The sequence below is a fragment of the Mustela lutreola genome, chromosome X (genome assembly GCF_030435805.1).
Source record: "Mustela lutreola isolate mMusLut2 chromosome X, mMusLut2.pri, whole genome shotgun sequence".
Lineage (NCBI taxonomy): Eukaryota > Metazoa > Chordata > Mammalia > Carnivora > Mustelidae > Mustela > Mustela lutreola.
In genome coordinates this window covers 11,726,218-11,747,996 of record NC_081308.1, presented here as the reverse complement: position 1 = coordinate 11,747,996, position 21,779 = coordinate 11,726,218, and the positions used below count along the sequence as shown (strand labels likewise).

General features: G+C 41.5%; 1 protein-coding gene across 1 annotated transcript in view; it reads left to right on the top strand.

The window, feature by feature from the left end:
- The first annotated feature begins 1,266 nt into the window (after window positions 1–1,266).
- Window positions 1,267–21,779, top strand: part of ACE2 (angiotensin converting enzyme 2) — a 38,173-nt gene continuing 17,660 nt past the window's right edge. The window contains exons 1-9 of the mRNA XM_059157910.1: window positions 1,267–1,517; window positions 2,211–2,499; window positions 8,723–8,881; window positions 12,342–12,435; window positions 13,127–13,270; window positions 14,738–14,850; window positions 15,860–15,965; window positions 16,901–16,998; window positions 19,415–19,584. Coding sequence (XP_059013893.1) covers window positions 2,314–2,499; window positions 8,723–8,881; window positions 12,342–12,435; window positions 13,127–13,270; window positions 14,738–14,850; window positions 15,860–15,965; window positions 16,901–16,998; window positions 19,415–19,584 — 1,070 coding nt within the window. The 5' untranslated portion in view covers window positions 1,267–1,517; window positions 2,211–2,313. The remainder of the gene's footprint in view (window positions 1,518–2,210; window positions 2,500–8,722; window positions 8,882–12,341; window positions 12,436–13,126; window positions 13,271–14,737; window positions 14,851–15,859; window positions 15,966–16,900; window positions 16,999–19,414; window positions 19,585–21,779) is intronic.

Below are 21,779 nucleotides of genomic sequence, written 5' to 3'. Positions count from 1 at the left end.
GACGGCGGCTTCTGCTCAGTGGAGAGTGAACAAAAATTCCAACAATCCAGTCTCTGCTTGCATGGCGAGCTAGTTCTACAGAATTATTGTGACAGTTCTTCTGTTTCTGACTTTTCCAAGTCTCTTGGCTTCCAGAATTTTCCTGCCTCGCTGTTATCTCAGGCTCCTTGTCCACCTATTTTTAGCTCTCAGATTTCACATCCTGCTTTCTCCATTTCAATTTGATCATGTTAATCTTATTTTCTGCCTCAGCGAATTAAAATTGGACTACTTCCATTTTTTCCCCTAAACCCAAGAGCTTCATTCAGGAAGTGACCTGAGTAGAGTTTTGTTTCTGCTTTTATTAAAGTAACATTCCAACTCTTTGTTCACAGCCTCACCTGCTGCTCCCCTTTCTCTTGACTGATTTTTCTCCTAATGCCTGTGAGAAGTGAGTAGCTACCTTAAATGTGGGAAGTGCTGTGCTTTACTGAAACTCAGAAAATTCTCTGATTCCCACCCCCCCTGCCAGCTTTCTGTTAACACTCTATCGTAATTGCCTAAATTTGTCAATTACCTTGTTTCTTAGAAAGATCACAGATTTGATTCACACTGGATGTAGCAAGAGTAAATCTGTCATCTTCACTGAAGGCACCTGTCCCTCTGCTGCTGCCATTATTGCTCTAAGACTCCTGGCCACATGGAAAGGTCTGTACTCCAGAATCAAATGGCATTCCTGGCTCTACCACTGACTAGCTGAATGAGGTTTGGCAATTTAAGTTCTCTGAGCCTCGATTTCATAATCTGTATAATAGCAATTTAAAAAAAAGATTTTCCTCCAGGAGCACCTGGGTGGTGCCGTCGGTTAAGTGTCTAACTCTTGGTTTTTGCTCAGGTTGTGATCTCAGGGTCGTGAAATTGAGCCCCACATTGGGCTCCATGCTCAGCACAGAGTCTGCTAGAGATTCTCTCTCTCCCTTTTCCTCTGCGCCTCCTGCTTGTGCTCTCTCTCACTCTCTGAAATAAATAAATCTCTCTCTCTTTTTAAAAAATTTACCTGTAGGTTTGCAGCGATGCTTAAATGAGATATTATAATGCAAAGCGCCTTGAACAGTTACTTAGAATTATTTTTTCCTGCTCTATAATAGCACTAATTTAACAACTGTGGAATAAGGGAAAGTTGTGAAACCTTTTTTTTTTAAAGGCTTGGTTACTGCACCTGGACCTGGAAGACTCGTTTTTCTAGGTGAAGAAATATTTCCCCTGGGTGAAGGTTTCATAATCACCGCCAAGCTGGCCCGAGTGCTGCCATTTAAAGTGGCTCCTCTCTTTTATCTCTCATACACCTGCACCCTGGGAACAAGGACACCGATCCAGCTCCTGGGACACTACAGGGTAATCACCGAAGTCTCCTCGAATTCTGTGTTGCCATGATCCCATGGTTTTGGATGCGCAGAGCGTGACATGGACACTCTTTGAATTGCATACCATGAAGAGTCATTTTTGTTTCCCTGGGACCTCAACTGAGTTTAGAACAGGTAAGTGAAAGGGAAGGAGGCACATGGCAAAGTCGGCCATAGAACCACCGTTCAACATGGTCATCCGAGAAGTAGAGAGGGAGCCTTCTTAAGCTTTCCCAAGCCAGATCAGGTGAGTTAACCTGTGGAGTGGAGTGGAGGGTAGTCTTATACTTTAAGAAAAACAGCCTCGGAAGGTAAACTTTATCAGAAAAAAATGAATTCCGGGAAGACAAGGGCAAAGCAGTTTATTTACGAAGGGAAAATGTTACCCAAGTAGAGAGACACTGTCTGGGAATATGAGCTGGAAATTTAAAAAAAGGGAGAGGTAACTGACTTTCAATGAAGTCCTGTCTGGAAAACATGTAAGTACCACTACTACCCCCGTGATTCCTAAATCTAGACTTCTTTGGTCCCTGTAAAATTATAACACCTTTAGTGTATCTTTAACAGCTTTTTTAGGAACATATTAACCAAATGTGCAAGTTCTGATCTGGCCATAAAATACTAGGAGAACTATAATTCTCTAGGATTAATGAATAACGTTTGTTTATTTGATTTACTTTATAAAAACATTCTAAAATCTGTTTACATATCTGTCCTCTCCAGGGTGAAATTTATAGTGGTTCAGCAGATTGTTTACTGTTTCTTCTTCTTCTACTACTACTACTACTTCTTCTTCTTTTTTTTTTTTTTCCCATCTTTCCTGCTCAGTGCCCAACCCAAGTTCAAAGGCTGATGAGAGAGAAAAACTCATGAAGAGGTTTTACTCTAGGGAAAGTTGTTCAGTGGATGGGATCTTGGTGCATAGGGAAGGATGTTAGGCTCTTCCTGGCTCCTTCTCAGCCTCGCTGCTCTAACTGCTGCTCAGTCCACCACTGAGGATCTGGCCAAGACATTTTTGGAGAAGTTTAACTATGAAGCCGAAGAACTGTCTTATCAAAATTCACTTGCTTCTTGGAATTATAACACCAATATTACCGACGAGAATATCCAAAAGATGGTGAGTTTCCGTGGCTATGTAGGGGTATTTGTTGCTTCTTAAAGGTTAGATTACTGCCTGTGCTACTGAAAAGGGAAAGCCAAGAAATGCTCTGAGTTGTGAGATTGGATGTTTGCCTCAGTAATTCTGATTCTGGAGTCCCAGATGACTAAACTTAATTGACCCCGGGACTCATTTGGAAGCTGTTACAAAATAATTCACTGGTCTCAGTCCAGATTCTTAGAAACAAGTGAACATGCTTTATAAAGTTACCACCATAATTCTCATCATAATCAGGGTTTCAAAGCATTTCACGGAAATGCCATAAGTTATTGAGTTAATAATTTTCCCAAGCCTACAATGTCAACAGGAATATCTGAAGACTCTCTAAAATAATATATTAACTGGAAAATGCAATTGGAGGCTTAGTGAAAAAGCTAGCTAGTAATTAAAGTAACCATGGGTCTGGACACTGGATTTGGGAATTCCTTCCTTCATTGTCACGGAGCTCTAAGGGACTTCCAAAGGTCACAGAATCCATCCAGAGCCCTTGCAGAAAAACCATAATCCAGCCAGTTTTGACAAATCTCAGAATGCTCTGACAAAGCAAGATGCTTTGACAAGTGCGAGGATTTAGGAATTGCTTCTCTCACTGATCGCAAAGCAGTGTCCATATACATTGGGGCTGGAAATGGAGCAACATTATTTTAGAAAAGATTTTGTATCACTTGTATGGCAGTACGTTCCTTCACAAATGTAGTTGAGATATTTTTTCAAATGCTGAGTAGGTTGCATGTTTAAATTACTGCCACTCACGGGACAGATCATACCTGAGACATACCACCTCATTTGAAATTCCCCAAGAGAAGGTTTGCCATTTTTCTAACGCTCAAGGAAATCCTGGAGATTTTGACAGCCCAGTGTTGTCATAGGAGATCATTTGTTTCTTGTCTCCTCTTTTGGTCTTACCTCTCTCCCTCTCTTTATTGTTGCTTTTCCCTCGCTTTTTATTTGATCTCTCTCGGAGGTGCGTAAAGTATACTGTGTATTGGCTTTCATTCTCAGCCGGATGGTCCTGTAGGTGCTGGGGAAGGTGTACCGGCTTCATGCCTGAGGGCTCTGGAGTCAGACTGCTGAGCTTCAGCGGGTCAGTTAATGTCTCTGCACCTTCAGGAGCTCACCTGTGTAGAAGAGCATCCCGCTCCTGTCTGCCTTGGAGTGTGGCCGTGAAGCCCGAATTCATACTGAGAGCCCCCAGAGTGGTGCTCGATGCTTGTGAGCCTGGGAGAACAGCACAGTCCTATTGCTTTAGCTCTAGCTGCCCAAGAGACAGGTAACAGTTCTGCCGAGCGCCCTCTGCTGAGAAGGCACGTTACGGAAGGAGATAGAGCCATGGTTGTTGATAGCGTCTCTGATCATTGAAGGTTATTACTTTTGAATTGCAGTGGCCGATGAGAGCCAAGGCCAGAGAGGAAAGGGCATAAATCATGAAGTGTGGCCAAACTGCAGAAAGCATGGACCCTTGAAAGGAAAGTGAAATTATTAGAATGCAAAAAAGGAAGCAGGAGACCACCAGCGACGCCCAGCGAGGGCGGTCCTGGGGTCAGGAACGGCTGCTGCCGGCTGCTGCTGCTTGGTGCACGCCAGGCACCTGGCTAAAAGAGCGTGGGGGTAATTTTGGCTAACTCTTGCGGTTTGGCGCAACTTCGTGAAGTTTTAGATCTAGTTATAGGACCTGGGCGATAAGATGAGGATTTTTTCCTTTGCTTTTACTATAGAGAGCTTTTAATGACAGCTTTGCTGAGATATAATTTATGCATCATAAACTTCAATTCAAAGTATGTGATTCAGTGCTTTTTAATATATTTATAGAATTGTACAAGCTTTGCCACCATCTAATTTTAGCACATTTTCATCACTCCAGAAAGAAACCATATGCCTGTCAGTCATCACTCTTCTCCCAGCTCCTAGCCCCTAGCCCTAAGCAACCACCGGTCCACTTTCTGTCTCCATAGGTTTGCCTATTTTGAACATTTCATATAAACAGAATCGTATAACACATGGTCTCTTGTGATTGGCTTCTTTCTCTGTGCATGGTGCAGCATGTGACATTACTTCATTCCTTTTGGTTGCCAAATTACTTTCCGTCATATGATTTTTCTTTATTTTTTATCGTAAAAATTTTCAAGCATGAGTAAAAGAAGAGAGATGAGTACATTGAATCTCCTCATACCCATTGCCCAGTTTACAAATTATTAACACTTTGGCCAGTCTTTTTTTTTTTTTTTTCTACCCAACCCCACACTTACTGGATTATTTTGAAGGAAATCCAAAACATGATATAGTTTTATGTGTATATTTCATCTTTTTTTTTAAAGATTTTATTTATTCACTTGATAGAGAGAAATCACAAGCAGATGGAGAGGCAGACAGAGAGAGAGAGGGGAGGCAGGCTCCCTGCTGAGCAGAGAGCCCGATGCGGGACTCGACCCCAGGATCCTGAGATCATGACCCGAGCCGAAGGCAGCGGCTCAACCCACTGAGCAACCCAGGTGCCCCTATTTCATCTTTTTTTTAAAAAGTATTTTTTAAAACAACCTTAATAACAGTACCATGCTGAAAACTTAACAATAACTCCTCAGTATCATCAATTATCTGGTCATCATTCAAATGCTCCCTACCGTCTCATTTTATTTCTTTTTCAATTTCAGCTGCTGTTTTGTTTGAATCAAGATCTAACAAGGGCCTCTCCTTCCAATCATTTTGAAGGATGTACTTTAGCTCTCTGTTAATCTACAGAGTCCCTCCCTCACTTTTTTTTTTTTTTTTTTTGCAATTTATTTGCCTAAGAATTAAACTTTGGGTGTCGTAGAAACTCATACTTTCTGGACTTGCTGATTGTGCCCCCTAAATGTTGCTTAACATGCTCTTTTGTCGCCCGCATTTCCTGTAAATGTATAGATCTAGGGCAGAGGGCAGAGCAGTTTTTCTGTAAAAGGTCAGATAGTAAGTATCTTAGGCTTTGTGGGCCCTCTGGCCTCTCTTCAACTCTGCCATTGTAACGCGAAAACAACCATAGACATAGAGTGCGATTATGTTGCAATTAAACTTTATTTACAAAATCAGATGGTGGGCAGAGCCCTGATCTATAGATTTGATTAGACCCGGGTTTTACCCCTGAGTTACTTAACAGGTGTGGAAATTGAATTCCAGTACTAGCATGGTGCAGGAATATTGAGGCAAGAAGTGAACAAAAAACTAGTTCAGGTCCCGAGAGCTCTGGAAAAAAGAATAGCTTGGGATGGAACAGTATGTCCTAGGGGGTCGGAATTCAAGGTGACATTATGTAATTTTTTGGGGGGGGATTTAAAGTATAACATTTATGATAGTGATAAAATAAAACCGGTATCTTCAAAATAACTCTATGTCGTATAATTAAAAAACGTCTAAGACTGGGTCCTTTTGGGGATTGTGAGTTGTTTCCAGAGGAGACTGAGAACAAAATTATTGCTATAGTTTGGTATCAAAGTTTTACCAGAAATTTTGCTTGACAGTAAATCACCCTGGATTGGGTGAAGAAGGATAGGGATTTAGAGGTAATTTGTGAATTGACAGAGGAGTCCGTGCCATAGACCCAACTCTTCTTCTTTTTTTTTTTTTTTAAATTTTTTATGGTTTTTTTTTTTTTAAGATCTTGTTTATTTGACAGAGAGACATCAGAAGTAGGCAGAGCAGCAGGCAGAGAGAGAAGAGGAAGCAGGCTCCCCACTGAGCAGAGAGCCTGATGTGGGGCTCGATCCCAGGACCCTGAGATCATGACCTGAGCTGAAGGCAGAGGCTTAACCCACTGAGCCACCCAGGTGCCCCAGACCAAACTCTTCTTTCCATAACTCGCTACTTCCCACTCATGTGTTACAGAGAACATAATGCGTTGAATATCATCTAGAGTCAATGAGTCAATGGTTAAAAGTGTTCACTTCGGAGGTAAACATATCTGGGATGGCACGCTGGTTCTTTCAAATCACTAGCTGTGTGACCTATAGGACCCCGTGCCTCAGTTTCCTCATTTGTGAAGTGAAGACTGTCACAACTACCTCACAAGATTGCTTGCGAAGATTAATTGAGAAGTAGTTCCTGAGGGGTTGTATGTACTCAATAGAGAAATCATTTTCCATTTTTACTGCCATTATTTTCATCTCTTGTCTGATTCCATTGTTGTCATGTCCACACACGATTCCCATCATGTCCTGTGCCTGCTTGGAGCCCCTAAGCGATTCCCTAGTATTCAAAGGATAATAGTCAAATTCTTTGGCCTGGAAAATGCAGTTGTGCCTGAAGTCCTGCCTTTGGGATTGGTACTAATTATTTATTGTGTTAAAAATTACCACAAGCTTAGCAGCTTAAAATAACACACATTGATCATCCCACAGCCTCTGTGGGTCAGGAGCCCAGGCATTGCTTACCTGCATATTCCATTTCTGAGTATTCTAAGGTTGTCATCAAGGTCCTGGCTAGTGCCGTGGTCTCAGCTGAGGTTTGACTGGGGATGAATCCACTTCCAAGCTAATGTGGTTAGTGGTAAGCCTTCAGATCCTTGGGTACTGTGGGACTGAGGTACTTAGTTTCTTACAGGATATCAGGTAGAGGCCATCCTCAATTCCTCCACACATGGCTGGGGAGACCATAGTGTTGTTCACAGCATGGCATCTTGCTACATCAGAGTCAGCAAGGGAGTCAGAGTTTTAGCAAGATAAGAATTAGAATCTTATATAACATAGATAGGTACATGATGTCACCTTTGATGCATGCTACTGGTTAGAAGCAAGTCATAGCTCCTGCTCACCCTTAAGGGGAAGGAAATCACACAACTGTGTACCACTGAGGGGTGAGGACCATGGGATCCATCTCAGAGTTTGTGTACTGCAGGAGCCAGGAGCCAGATGCTGTCATGGCCATAACCACGATTTACCGCTCTCAGCCCCCTTATGCACTTATGAATAATGGAGACAGAATGACTTTCTATCTCATGTAAGTAGGAAAATCAAATGAAGTAAATTATTCTGCAAAGTACTCTACATCCACCCAACTCCTACCTACTTTAGGGTCTTCTCCATGAGTGCTTGGCCAAATCTAGTTGCCTACATGAGTCTTTCTTTTCCTATAGCAGAAACTGCTTGGCCACTGCAAGTTAATACATGATCATATGCTGTTATATTTCATTAATGAAACATTCATGCTGCATACCTTATCTTTCTGATAAAACTATAGTAACTTAAGGGCAAAGTACTTTTTTCTATAAATTATAAAATAGCTAACTTTTTAAATGTTTAATTTGTATCAGATACTGTGATAAACATTTTATTATTTGTTAATTCTTCTCATCCTTACATCAACTCTTTGAGGTAAGTCCTCATTTTACAGATAAAGTAACTGGCTCAGAGAAGGTAAGTAATTTGCCTAAAGCACACAGCTACTTAGAGGTATGTGACTTCAAGAATAGAGATCTGACTTGTCTTATATGCTACCTCTTTTATATAGTCTAGAGAAATACAATGTACAAAGTAATTGTTCATTTTCATCTTTGGTAAATGAAAATGAGTTTGTACATTGAGAAAATATTATTCTAGAAGAGTCTGGAGAAGTCCACTTGCCTATACTGATGTCCAAGTTGGGGAGGAAGTGAGTTCTGGAATCATCACCTGCTTGTTGGTTTCTTTTGTGTTAGAAAATCACCGTGCCTACCAAAAGGCCATATTCTGAGCAACCTTCTTTGGGGAATGTAAGTTAAGATCAGACTCTCTGGTAAGTCATGGCACCATGGAGCTCACTGCAAACTGTTTCTCATTTCTTATCATTCCCATTGTCACGAGGGGCTGTATTCCCATTAAGTTTGCTCTGAACTTTACTGGCCCCCCCCCCTTTGGAGCATTCATCCTCAAATCCTTGATTAACTCACAATGCTAAGGCATAAATTCCAGGGACCCACAGTGTGAATTATCTGTGAGAATTCATTTCCAGTTCAGGGTTTAGGACCCTTGGGAAAACTAGGCACTGGGCCAGAAAGAGAGAGGGCCCAAGAATGGCCTGGTCACTCATGACCTAAGCCTTGACCTTCAGCAAAGTAGAGAACTAAACCACTCAGGAAATACTAGATTTTCCACCAGATGTTTTCTGGACAGTATCTTCTGTTCTCTCTGTTCAAGCAGTGCCATTGTGACTTCAACTTTATTTTTTGTCATTTCAGAATATTGCTGGGGCCAAGTGGTCTGCCTTTTATGAAGAAGAGTCCCAGCATGCCAAAACCTACCCACTAGAAGAAATACAGGACCCTATAATCAAGCGCCAGTTGCGGGCCCTTCAGCAGAGTGGGTCATCCGTGCTCTCAGCAGACAAGCGTGAACGAGTATGTGAACATTCTAGCACTGACCCCAAGAGCTGAAATATTTGGGAAACATTAAGCATTAATATCCCCATGGCTTCTTCCTTTATCTGCAAAGACAGTAACGCTGGCATTAGAAAGAGCTCTGTGCCTGGGTAGGGTGACCACAAAATTTGTCATCCAAACTGGAATCCTTTTGTAAGTGAAAGAAGTCACTGGTAATAATTATGTTAGATCACAGAGTTAAACGGGTGTTGTCTGGGCACGGTGTTATATAAGCATGTTGTATACAGACGTCACCTTCCTGAGGACCAGGTGGCCTGAAGGATGTGCTTAGTCTATGTCAGTCGTGCTCAGCCAGGGGAGATTTTGTCCCCCGGGGACATTGGATGATATGTGGAGACCCTTTTGGTTGTATAACTGGGGGAGGGGACCAGCTATCAGCATCTGGTGGGTAGAGGCCAGGGATGCTGCTAACCAGTCTGCAATGCACAAGAGAACTCCCAATGACAAAAAATTACGTGGTCCAAAATGTTAATAGTGCCAAGCTGAAAGAGTCCCGTATGTGGTCCAATTCCTTCCCCGTTTCGTTCTTGACTCTTCTCTATAACGTCTTCAAAAAGGGGCTAAGAGCCTCAGCTCAAACTGGTTTAGAGGTGGGTGATTCGTCTCTTTCTAAGGCATCCATTCCATATGTGCGTCCCCCTCATTGAGGGAGATACTCCCTCCATCGAGCATTAAGTGCTTTACCTCCACTTTGTTCTGCCTTCTGGATCCAAATTGCTCTTTCCTAAAATAGTTTTTAAATAAATGAAGGTACCTATTCTTTAAAAAAGATTTTGTTTCTTTGTCAGAGAGAGAGAGCACAAGCAGGGGGAGCACAGGCAGAGGGAGAAGCAGGCTCCCCACTGAGCAAGGGAACCGATGTGGGACTTGATCCCAGGACATTGGGCTCATGACCTGAGCCAAAGGCAGACAGACGCTAAACCGACTGAGCTACCCAGGTGCCCCAGCTATTTTTTTTTTTAAAAACTAGTCGTGTCCTTTTTTTTTTCTTCTTTAAATCTAGGCTAACTAGATTAAATTCACTCTGTCAATTTCCTTCTATACAATGGTTTCAAGTTTCCTAACCAGTCCTAGCTGCTGTCTTCATTTTGTCAGTAACCTTGAACTAAACACCACACTCTGAGTTGGTTCCCGTCTGCATGAAGGCGAGCAGGAATACGACATTCTGCACCCTGTGCCCTACATCTGTTAAGATGGTCTAGGACTATACCAGGTTTTTGTTGCTTTGGGTTGGGTTTTTAGGCAGATTCGATGTTGGCTCCTATCAGCATCACTGTCGATGAAGTTCTCCAGATCTCTTCCTCTGATGTTGCTCTAAAATAATAGCTTTCAAGATTCTATTTTTCAATAGGTAGTTTGTTCAAATTTAAGGAAGCCTGTATTTGCCCTGTTAAAATAACATCTCTCATCCCATCTCTCTAGCCTGGGAGCCAGCAAATTTTTTTTTTCTGTAGAAGGAAAGATAGTAAATATCTTGGGTTTTGTGGGCCATATATTGTCTGTCACAATGAGTTAACTCTGCTGTTGCAGCAGGAAATCAGCATAGCTAATACATAAACAAATGAGTGTGGCTGTGTTCCAATAAAACTTTACAGAAACAGGCAGCAGACGGTATTTGGTCTGCAGATCATAGTTACAGACCCCTGATCTAACCTACTAAAATATTTTTATCTAAAATATTTGACTATTTAAAATCAAAGTCTTCTTTCTCAGTTGCTTGTCCTCTGGAACTCTGTTGTAAGCTCTATTAAAAGAAAAAATTCATGATAAGGACAAAGATAAACCATATGGCACATATCTTCCTACAAGTTGATAGCTGTTATTCCACATTCTTTGGATTCAATTATCCAACTGGTTATTAATCTACTCTATCTTATCTACTCCATGCTTCCCCGTGTTTTTCACAAAGACATCACCTGAAACCTTGCTTGTTAGTATTTTACAGTCTACACAGCTAGATGGAACCTAGAACCTGTATTTTTATAAGATCCCAGGTAATTCTAATGTGCAGCCAAAGTTGAAAACCACTGAAATGCCTGTAAAAGCTTGGAGTGTTTGGGAAGAGAGGAGACTCAAGGATGCATGAGTTCAAAGGAGAGGAAAGAGGGGAAATTGAAAAAGCAGGTAGACCAAGAGACCAGGAGGAGTCATGGTAAGGAATTTGGATTGATTCCTTTGGACTATGGGACCTTGTTGAAGTTTTAAGCATGGGATCGATTTCACGTTTTAGAATAATGATTCTTGTAGCAGAGTGAAAGAATAATGGAAGAGGGAAATAGGAGAAAGGAAACAGAGCCTTTCATCGAGAGCTTCTTAAATCAAATGTGGAAGAGAAGCGGGTCCTCCCCTCCCTTCCCTTTTCTCCCTCTCTTACTCCCTTTCTTCTTTTATTACCAATCCATTGCAGATCAATACTTGGTTAACTTCATTGCTCTCATGCCTAGGTGTCATGGAAATATCAAATTGTTCTTAAAGTTTATAAACATTTATTCTCTTTTAAAAAACCTATTCTCTTGATTGCTGTACTTATCACAGAATAGAAACAAACCATTTACTGTCTTGCTCTGGTCCGCAGACCATACTTTGAGTAGCACTGCTTAACCCTATTACCTTTTCTCTCCTTTACCTACAGGGTAAAGTTCAAACTCTTTAGTGTAGCACAGATGACCCCTCACGACCTAGTCCCCGCTAACCTCTCCATCCAGACATCCCCCACTTGCCTCAGTCAGCCTCACTATGCCAGTTTCCTTCAAGGTGTCATCACTTCTGGAAAATGCCTGCGCTTTCCCAACCTCCATCCATCTTTTAGGCTCTGCTTTCTATCTCCTTTTTCTACTGGACCAATTCTCACTTCTCTTCCAAGACACCGTGTTAATGTCCCCTCATCTCTGAAGTCGTCCCTTAATCTCCAAGTCATCCATTTATCCACTCCCCGGGAGACTGCCACATCACTTTTTCATGACAGTTACACCACTTGTCACTTGGTCATGTCATTATGGATTTCATGGCTGCCTCACTGTCCCATGACTGTGGAGTCCTTGAGGACCAGTGATTTGTTCGTGTCAGTTATCTGAGTGTAGGGCACAGTAGATGTTCAGTAAATGTGTACTCAAAGATTGCTGAACGAAACAACAAATGCCCGTGTCTGCCCATGTGTATCTGAGCAGCGTCCCCAGAACTCTGGTAAATCTGTTTATTTCAGTCACTCCACGTGTATTTATTATGTGTTTCTATCTAAGCTTCCATGTTAGTTGGTGGGGGAATTTAACAGAGATATTCCTACCCCACGTGAAGGAAGAGACTTGGCAAAGATGTGAGCTGCTGTATTTTGAGGCATAAAAAATCACATGGTCTCAAGGACATATTTGCCTTAGCACATTTACCAGTTTAAACATTGTTTATTATATTTAATTTGCAGCTGAACACAATCCTAAATGCCATGAGCACTATCTACAGTACTGGAAAAGCTTGTAACCCAAATAATCCACAGGAGTGTTTATTACTTGAACCAGGTAAGTTATTAATTTTGAGCAAGGATTATGAAATTTAACTTCTTTCCTCTAAGTTTTAAATTTTTTAAATTTATTTGTTTGTTTGCTTATTTGAGGGAGAGAGATAGAGAGAGGATGTGCCTGTGCGTGAGGGTTGGGGGACAAGGGGAGTCTCAAGCAGACTCCGTGCTCAGCTCAGATCCCTGCACGGAGCTCGAGCCCATGACCCCGAGATTATGACCTGAGCCGAAATCAAGAGGTGGACATTTAATGCTTAACTGACTGAGCCAGGCACCCCTTTTAACTCAAAGTTTTAAAACTGAGATTGGCACTGGCTGATAACATGGTGCCTTTCAAAGAGATAATGCAAAGATTAGGTAAGATTCCAAACAGGTGTTTTAACACATAGGTGAACTTTTAACTTTTAACCAAACTTCATGGTAAATTCTGTCACATTCCAAGGAGTTTAATTAAGTTTGCAGCTAAGAGATTTCAAAGGTTTATTTTCTCTGCAGAAATATTTTGAAACTATAACAAGGATGAAGAAATCGATATATTGTGAGATTTCCTTTAATAACCGTATGCCTTCGATGTCTGCTAGCCTTACTTTTAATTCTTTAAAGCTCATATAATTGCGAATAAAAATATTACAAATGCATGTTTATTTCCTGTTTATTATCATATTTATTTATTGGGTGCTTTGCAATGACAGGTTTGGATGACATAATGGAAAACAGCAAAGACTACAATGAGAGGCTCTGGGCCTGGGAAGGCTGGAGGTCTGAGGTCGGCAAGCAGCTGAGGCCATTATATGAAGAGTATGTGGCCCTGAAAAATGAGATGGCAAGAGCCAACAGTAAGTCTGCCAGCCTGTAGAGGTCCTGCAGCCCGCTCTGGGGCTGGGGGCTATTTCTCATGAGTTACCAAGGCTTCCCTTCAGTAGAAGACGTGTCCCTAAATTAATGTTCATCTGCTGAACAAATTCAGGTTATGTGTCTCAAAGAAGAAACTACTAGGGAGTAAGGTGTGCTGACATTCTACAATTTAGAGAACTCAGAAATGAGACTGAACTACAGGGCGTCAAACAAATCAGTTGTCCAGGAAAGTATCAGGAACCAGAGATAGCCTGGAGATTGAGTAGGGATTCTATTTCTCAGATAGGATGGGAGACAGAGACAATGTCGCTCCTCTAAAATCCTGTCTGGCCACAGTTCATTCTCGAAGGCCATTTGTGTGTTTAACTCAGAGTGGTGTCCCAGAAAGAAAACAAAAATTAGATTAATTAGCCTAGAATTCCATTCTGTTCTGCAGTTGTAATTATAACTCAGATTGTGTAGTCCTAAAACTCTTAACATGGGGCAGAATTTCCGTATCTCCTAACTTATTCTCCTGCCTGAATAATGAGTTGAAGCTACAGCGTTATGAGTAACTTTATGCTTTGGTGATTCACTGCCCCCTGGGGTTGAGTAAGGAAGCATTTTTTTTTTTCATCTGTTGTTTCTAAATATCTCCCACTGCCGCTTAAAATGATACCGTCAAGCCATGGGCAAGCTGGAGACAGTAGCTCATCACCACATCCTTCTGTCCAAAGAGTTCTTTCTCTCTTCCTTCTGATCATCCATTGCCAATGTGTATGTAAAAGTAAAAATTATCAGAACATATTTGCAAACGTTATTGGCTAATATTCCAACACAAGCTTGTGTCTCCCGATGCCAAGATGCTACGTGAAGCCCAGAGAGATACTCTGTGAAGCCCAGAGAGATGCTCTGTGCAGACGCGTAATTTACAAACACACACAGGCCCACTGTGGCAAGGTCTAAGATGAGTTGAGTTAGATGTGAAAATACAAATCCCTGAACAAAAGGAGGATTTAAAAACACAAATTCAGTCACATGTTTTAAAGCCAAGAATATAAACTCAAGTACGGAGAGGGTAGAGACTGAGGGTTACGGAACTTGTAACGTGCCTTTGCCTCTTACCAGTGGGGTGATCCTGGACAAATGATCCCCCCATCTAAGAACAGCCTGCTAATCTGCATGGCTTCCATGATGTCAATCTGGTAGGGCACTTGTACTTCTTAGATGAGGTCAAGCCTTCAAATTTCTGGCAGAGAGCAAGTGCGTGACAGACACCAGCTAGCGCTATTCATTCCATCCTTTTGAGTTATTCCTTAGAAAGGCAGTACGAATGGGACAGATCTTTGGATTTTTTTAACCTCCCAGCAAGGTTAATCCGTGTATACAGTGCTTCATCTCTTTCTTTCCCTGATGTTCTCTTCCTCCTTCTTCTTCTTCTTTTTTTTTTTTTTTTAAAAAAAAAACAGATTATGAGGACTATGGGGATTATTGGAGAGGAGACTATGAAGAGGAGTGGGCAGATGGCTATAGCTACAGCCGCAACCAGCTGATTGAAGATGTGGAACACACCTTCACACAGGTATCCAAGGAACCATACACAGAGATAGGGCAGTGCGTGAGAAGAAGGGACAATGACCAAAGGCATTCTGGCTTCTTCTTAACACGCTCATTGGCCATTCCTGGGCTTCAGAGCTATGGAATATTAGAGCTTGGAAAGATTTTAAACATGCGCTTATCATATGACTAAAGTATTCCACTCTGATGTGTCTATATGAGAGCAATGAACATAAAGATCCATACAAAGACTCACATATGAATGTTCATAGAAGCATCACTCGTAATGGCCCCAAACTGGGAACAACCTAGTTGTCCTTTAGCTGCTGAGCTGTACCCATGAGATACTAAACAAAGCAAACTTGGATGCATTCATACAATGAAACACTACTCAGTAATAAAAAGAAGGAGCTACTGATACATGCAGTAACATGGAGGAACCTACAAATCATGGTGCGTGAAAGAAGCCAGACAGAAAATGTCATAGACTTTATGAGTTCATTTACATGAAATTTCCAGGATAGACAAAACAATGGTGACAGAAATCAGTTCAGTGATGACCTGGGCTGGGCGTGGGACTAGAATTGACTGCAAATGGGGACAAGACAAGTTTTGGGGATAATGGAAATATTCTAAAAGTGGGTACTAGTGAATAGTGAAGGCTGCCCAACAGTATACATTTACTAAAATTCATGAAACTGTACATTTAAAAATGGGTGAATTTTATCAGATTTAAATGTACTTCAATTTAGAAACAAAGGAAGTAGGTAACATCTTAAAAAGGAACGTTTTTTGCATCCGCTTTCATTTTGGGATTCCTCCCAGGTGTGTTAATTGCTCTATGCCGTGAAGCTAGTCATCATTAATATCTGGGAAGAAGAGAGCCTTTCAAACTCTCCAGTGTATTTGACAGGAGAAGAAATTAGAATTTGGGGAAATTCTACTTGTCTAAAGAGGCTTCTATCTTTAGTGTGGGGGATTGGAAATTGGAGTAGACTATTCTTGGTCTTAAATTTTCTTCCTGGGCTTTTCAGATTAAACCACTGTATGAACATCTTCATGCTTATGTGAGGGCAAAGCTGATGGACGCCTACCCTTCCCGTATCAGCCCAACTGGATGCCTCCCGGCCCATTTGCTTGGTGAGAAACTCCAGGAACTCTTTGCATACTTCTTGTTCTCTGTTATTTCTTTTTTCTTTTTCTTTCTTTCTTTTTTCTTTTTTTTTCTTTGTTCTCTGTTATTTCTACCAATAAAGTTGTTTTTTTTTTTTTTTTTTTGAATGAGGCCCAACATAAAACTTTTGGAAAATTTTGTGAATGTAGTTGGTAATATTATTGAAATCACATTTTGCGAGGAATTTCTTTAAAAATAAATAAATGAAATTTGAGCATAGGCCCTTATAATTATCTCTACTGAATTTTAATGTTTAAAACATGACATTTTGGAATATTTGGAATATTTTTCATGTAGTTATGTTGCACCATTCCTTTGGTGCCAACACTCTGGTCTTGCTATTAGATTGACTTTTTCTAGATCCATCTTGCCTTTTAGGGTCTCTGGCTTTGGAATCCAATTTCGCATTTGTTTGAGATGTTTGAAAAATTACTCAATTAAGTGTTTCACTATAGTATATTGATAAAGGTGAAACTCTGTTACTAGTTAGTAGAGATTCCTCGATGATGATCCCATATGATCTCTCTTGAGTCCAATATTAGGAATTACTAATAGTATAATTTTCAATATTTTGTTTCATGGATGGTGGATTATATAAATCTGTTTCTAATCTATAGTAGCTATGATGTTCCATACAGTTAATAAATAGTGCCTTTGAATTGTAATTCAAAATGGAAGAAACAGGAATAGTCTCATGCTATTTTAAACTTTTAGAGGCGATAGAAGGGAGTGTTGAAAATTATAAATAAGAGAACAGAAAAATAGATAATGAAAAGAAACTAGATTAAACCTATTTACTGATCCTAACTTATGCACTGTGTAAAATCAGGTCTGTGTAAAATCAGAAATCACTTCTGCCTTTGTTATGTATTAACAAAATCTTTTTTTTTTTTTTAAATAGGCGATATGTGGGGTCGATTTTGGACAAACCTGTACCCTCTGATGGTCCCCTTTGGACAAAAACCAAACATAGATGTCACTGATGCAATGGTGAACCAGGTAGGAAGAGGCCTTAAAAACCAAATCTAAATCCTCAACTTCATTTCTTTTTCTGCCATTTTTCTCTCCTTATCTTTTGCATATAAAACCACGTGTATAAAAAAGTGTCAAGTTAATTTAAATGTATTTCTTGGGAGGGCCTGGGTGACTCAGTCAGTTAAGCACCTGACTCTTGGTTTCAACTCAGGTCGTGATCTCAGGGTCATGAGATCGAGCTCCAGATCCTTGATTGGCACGGAGTCTGTTTGAGATTCTTTCCCCTTCCCACTCCCTTACCCTCTGGGCCTTTCCGCACTGGTGCACATGCACCTTCTCTCTCTCAAATAAATAATATCTTTTAAAAATAATAAATGTATTTTTAATGTAACTATCTTTTCATGGAAAAGTAATTTACAATGTCAGTGACATCAAGTACCTTGAAAAGTAGGGTGTTGATCTTGCTGAATGATATTAAAAAATGGAGATGACCTGGGTTTTCCATTAAGCAGTGAGGTATGGAATTATCAACTGGTTGGCATTACTCTTTCCAGAGTTAGTTGCCACTAAGTAATCACTCTGTAGTCTCTATGAACAGAAAAAAATATCATTAGAAGATCTTTGCATATTTAAAAAATCATTATTGTTAAAAATATTGTAGGAGTCTTTAAAATAATTTTTAAATTACTTTTTTTGCTACCATCCTTGCATAATTGTTTAAATTTACCCGACCATGGGTGAAATCATGTTATAATTATGTATTTTTCTTTCTTCAACTAATAGTCTACATTTTTCAGATAACAACGTATTGATGTACATCTCTTGGCTGTATAAAATGTCTTCAGAGAGCTGCACCATAACTTCCTTTCCTATTTATACACTGTTAGATCTTTCTTTGGTAACGGTTTTAAACCTGCAAGCAGCCATGCCGTGAACATCTTCACATATATAACATGCTCCTGGGAAAAGGCCACAGCAGAATAAAAACATGAAGCTACAGGGGTCTCCAAACTCCCACAGCTGGGCTAGGTTGGGTTTCACAGCCTGTCTCCAGGGTTGGTACACGCACCCACTCTCCTAAGGCCATCTTCATGACACACTTTTGAGACTGTCCAGACAGGGATGGGGATGGATCCGTGTTGTAGGTGAGGAAACTGAGGCCTGGGTAAATGTCTTGCCCAAAGTCATGAAGACAGTCAGCGGCGACTAAGCTTTGACTTCAGAACTCCTAATATTTCCAATATTTTTCCCTTCGCATTTAACAGACGTTAACTGTGCTTACTGGTCTACGCTGTTTTGGTATACAGACATTCCTTCTGCTTGAGAATGCCATACCTACAAATACCATCATTGCCCTTAAAGGGCGATAATAAAAAAAAAAAAAATCCCCAGTTTCACATCCTGTTTCATATCCCTGAGGCAATAGAAGAGAAAAACCAGACTTGCCTGGTCTTTGAGAACAGAGGAAGTTCTCTGGGTCACGAGAAGTGATTGATGAATTATCTGCCAGTTGTACAAACTTAGTTTGCCTCGCAAGGGCCTTATTTCCAAAGAAGTCCTGATCAGCTCCCAGAAGAGTTTGCTGGATGCCAGACACCGACTGCTGCCCTTCTCCAGGTCCAGAACATTCTGAAACTCGAGATTCCCATATGGACTATGAAGCCAAGGCCCAGCTATTTAATTGGCTACTGGGTCACACACAGGCCTTTTGGGCTCCAAAAGTCCGTGACTTGTCTGCCCTTATTGTTTGTGTCTCCCACTAAGCCTAGCACCAGGGCCTCCTTCCTTAAAGGAGCTTGGTCAAGGATTGTTGGCTTGAGTTGAATAGAGTTTTGGGAAAGAGAAGGCCATTGTTGTTTGCTTTTACTTGAAATATAAAGGATTGAGACAAAAACATCACACATAATCTCACAGAGTCTACTGTTAATTTTTTGTGTGTTTCCTCATTAATATCACATTATATAAGAGGTTTATATATTCTACTTTTCACTTAATATCAAATTGTAAAAAACATCAATAAAAAGTCTTTATGAATTGAATTTATTTAGATTTTCCATCCCACGAAGACATCTTTATGTATATAACCATTCTGGTTGTGGTTTCCACTTTTTTCCTCTATTAAAAATCATTTTACATGTTGTGCACCTTAAGTTTATGCAGTGTGATGTGTCAGATATGTTTCAATATTTTAAAATAATAAACAAAAAACCCATTTAAAATGTAATTCTTTGACCTAACTTCTGAGAATTTCCTAGGTTAGTTCCCTAGAGACAGGATTACTGAGACAAAGAGTGTGAACATTTTGAAAACTTGACATGTCTGTACATGTCGCCAAACTGCCTTCCAGAAAGGTTCTGCCTCTGTACATAGCCAACAGAAAGAATGCTGTTATTTTCGTGCTAGAAGGAAATGCTCTTCTTTTTTTTTTTTTTTCTTTCAGAGCTGGGATGCAAGGAGGATTTTCGAGGAGGCTGAGACATTCTTTGTATCTGTTGGCCTTCCCAACATGACTGAAGGGTTCTGGCAAAACTCCATGCTAACGGAGCCAGGCGACAACCGGAAAGTGGTCTGCCACCCCACAGCTTGGGACCTAGGGAAGCGTGACTTCAGGTAGTGAGGGTGACCCTTGCGCAGCTGATACTGAACGGGGAGACAATGGAGGCAAAGATGAGGATGGATTTGGATTTCTTCTCTGCTTCTCTGACCACAGAAGAGATGTGTGAACTCTCCTTAAACGAGGGCTCAGGAGTCCATGAGAGCACATCTGAGCTTTTCCAAGAAAAGGAGATTGTCAGCAGGCCCTCACTCGAACTTTAGACGGTCTGCCTTATTTGAAACAATATGCACCCATTAGATTTATCTGGTCACGGGAAGGGTGGTGTCCCCGTGAGAAAGATGTGGTGCTCAGATTTATGGAGGATGCGTGTGGGAATCAGGCATCGTTCCTCTCCTCCATGGTGCCCTCTCGTGAATGAGAAAGGACAGGTGAGTAAGTAAGCTGCGACAAAAGACAGAAAGTGGTACGTGTTAGAAGAGAACCACAGAGAACACTTGATAGGAAACTGGAAGAGAACGGACTACACTCGGAAGAGAATGTAGGCTCAGACAGGGCTTTTCAGGTGGCATTTGAATTAGGCTGGACAGACGAAGAGAAGGGTTTGGGTAGACAGAGCTGGGATGAGGTCCCTGGGCTGGGAGAAAAGCAGGATCCAGTGCAGAGAGGCAGGACCGGGTACTGTGTACCAGACCCAACAAGTTGGGCTAGAATAAAGGCCATGTGAAGAAGGGTCTGTGAAATGGCAGAATGAGCACAGGCTTTTGAATCCCAGGGGTGTCACTTAATGACTAGGCAGCCGGGCCAAGGTATTTAACCTTCTTGGGTTTCATTTTCCGTATCTACAAAGGGGAGTGGTAATTCCCAGGTAGCAGGTTTGTGAGGGTCTTAGGTTGGGTTCCCCAGCTTCAGGAGAAGATTCTGGTATAAACGCTTCATTGAGGGACAGACATCAGGCAAAAGGGAGTGAGGGAAGCAGGGTGGACGGGGAAAGAGTTAAGTAAGGATGTGGCCTCTGCTGGGGACTTGGCCTCAGCCTGATCCCACGGGGCTCTCTGGACCCCAATTTGCACCATAGTTGGTCACACCTTGAGAAAAGAGGACTGGTCTTTTGTACCCCGACATTAGTCAGTCACTAGCTGCCGACTGCCCCAGAGCGTGGGAGGACCTAATCTCCTGGTTGAGGCACCTGTCATTTAGCCAAAGGCAGTGCACCAGGAAGAAGCTGTTGGCTTTTAACCTCTATGACTCAGCCAGAATGGGGCATGTGGGGATCTGCCTGGGAGAGCTGGCCTGGGTAGGCCCCCAGCAGCGCCCACTAGAGTAGGGCTTGACAGTCCTGTTCTGGAAAGGGTCAGATAGTAAATAGTTCAGGCTTTGCAGGTCTCTGCTGCAACAACTCAGTTCTGCCCTTGTGGCATCAAAGCAGCCACGGACCGTACGTAAATAAATGTTCCAAGAAAGCCTTATTTATCAAAACACTTCGCTGACACCAGTATAGTGAGGCTGAAAAATGAGGGAGTTAATATAAGTTTCCTAGCCCAGGATATTGGGTACTGTAGACACTGAACACACAGCAGCCCTTCCTGGAATTGTTTCAAAAAAGAATGGAGAAAAACCGGCTTAGAAAAGCAGGTCTTACTGGGCTGTATGAAGGCGGCTGAGTTTCTTCTTGAGCACTGGGGGACACTTACAGGGTATTTATCAGGGGGATGGCATGGTCAGAGGGGTAGGAAAATTAATTTGGGAACCTACTGAAATACAGCGGCTGCATTCACTGGAATGGAACTGCTCTGGCCAAGTTGAACAGGACCATAGTCTCATTGCCAAATGCAGTCCTTATCGCATTGGGCAGTGTTTACAGGTTTTCTTCGAAATGCCATTTTTTTCATTGGCTTCTGCATTGTCATGCTCTTCTGGACTTTTTCTTCTTCTTCTTTTTTTTTTTTTTAAATTTCTTTTCAGCGTAACAGTATTCATTGTTTATGCACCACTCCCAGTGCTCCATGCAATCCGTGCCCTCCCCAATACCCACTACCTGGATCCCCCAACCTCCCACCCCCCACCCCTTCAAAACCCTCAGATTGTTTTTCAGAGTCCATAGTCTCTCATGGTTCACTTCCCCTTCCAATTTCCCTCAACTCCCTTCTCCTCTCCATCTCCCCTTGTCCCCCATGCTATTTGTTATGCTCCACAAATAAGTGAAACCATATGATAATTGACTCTCTCTGCTTGACTTACTTCACTCAGC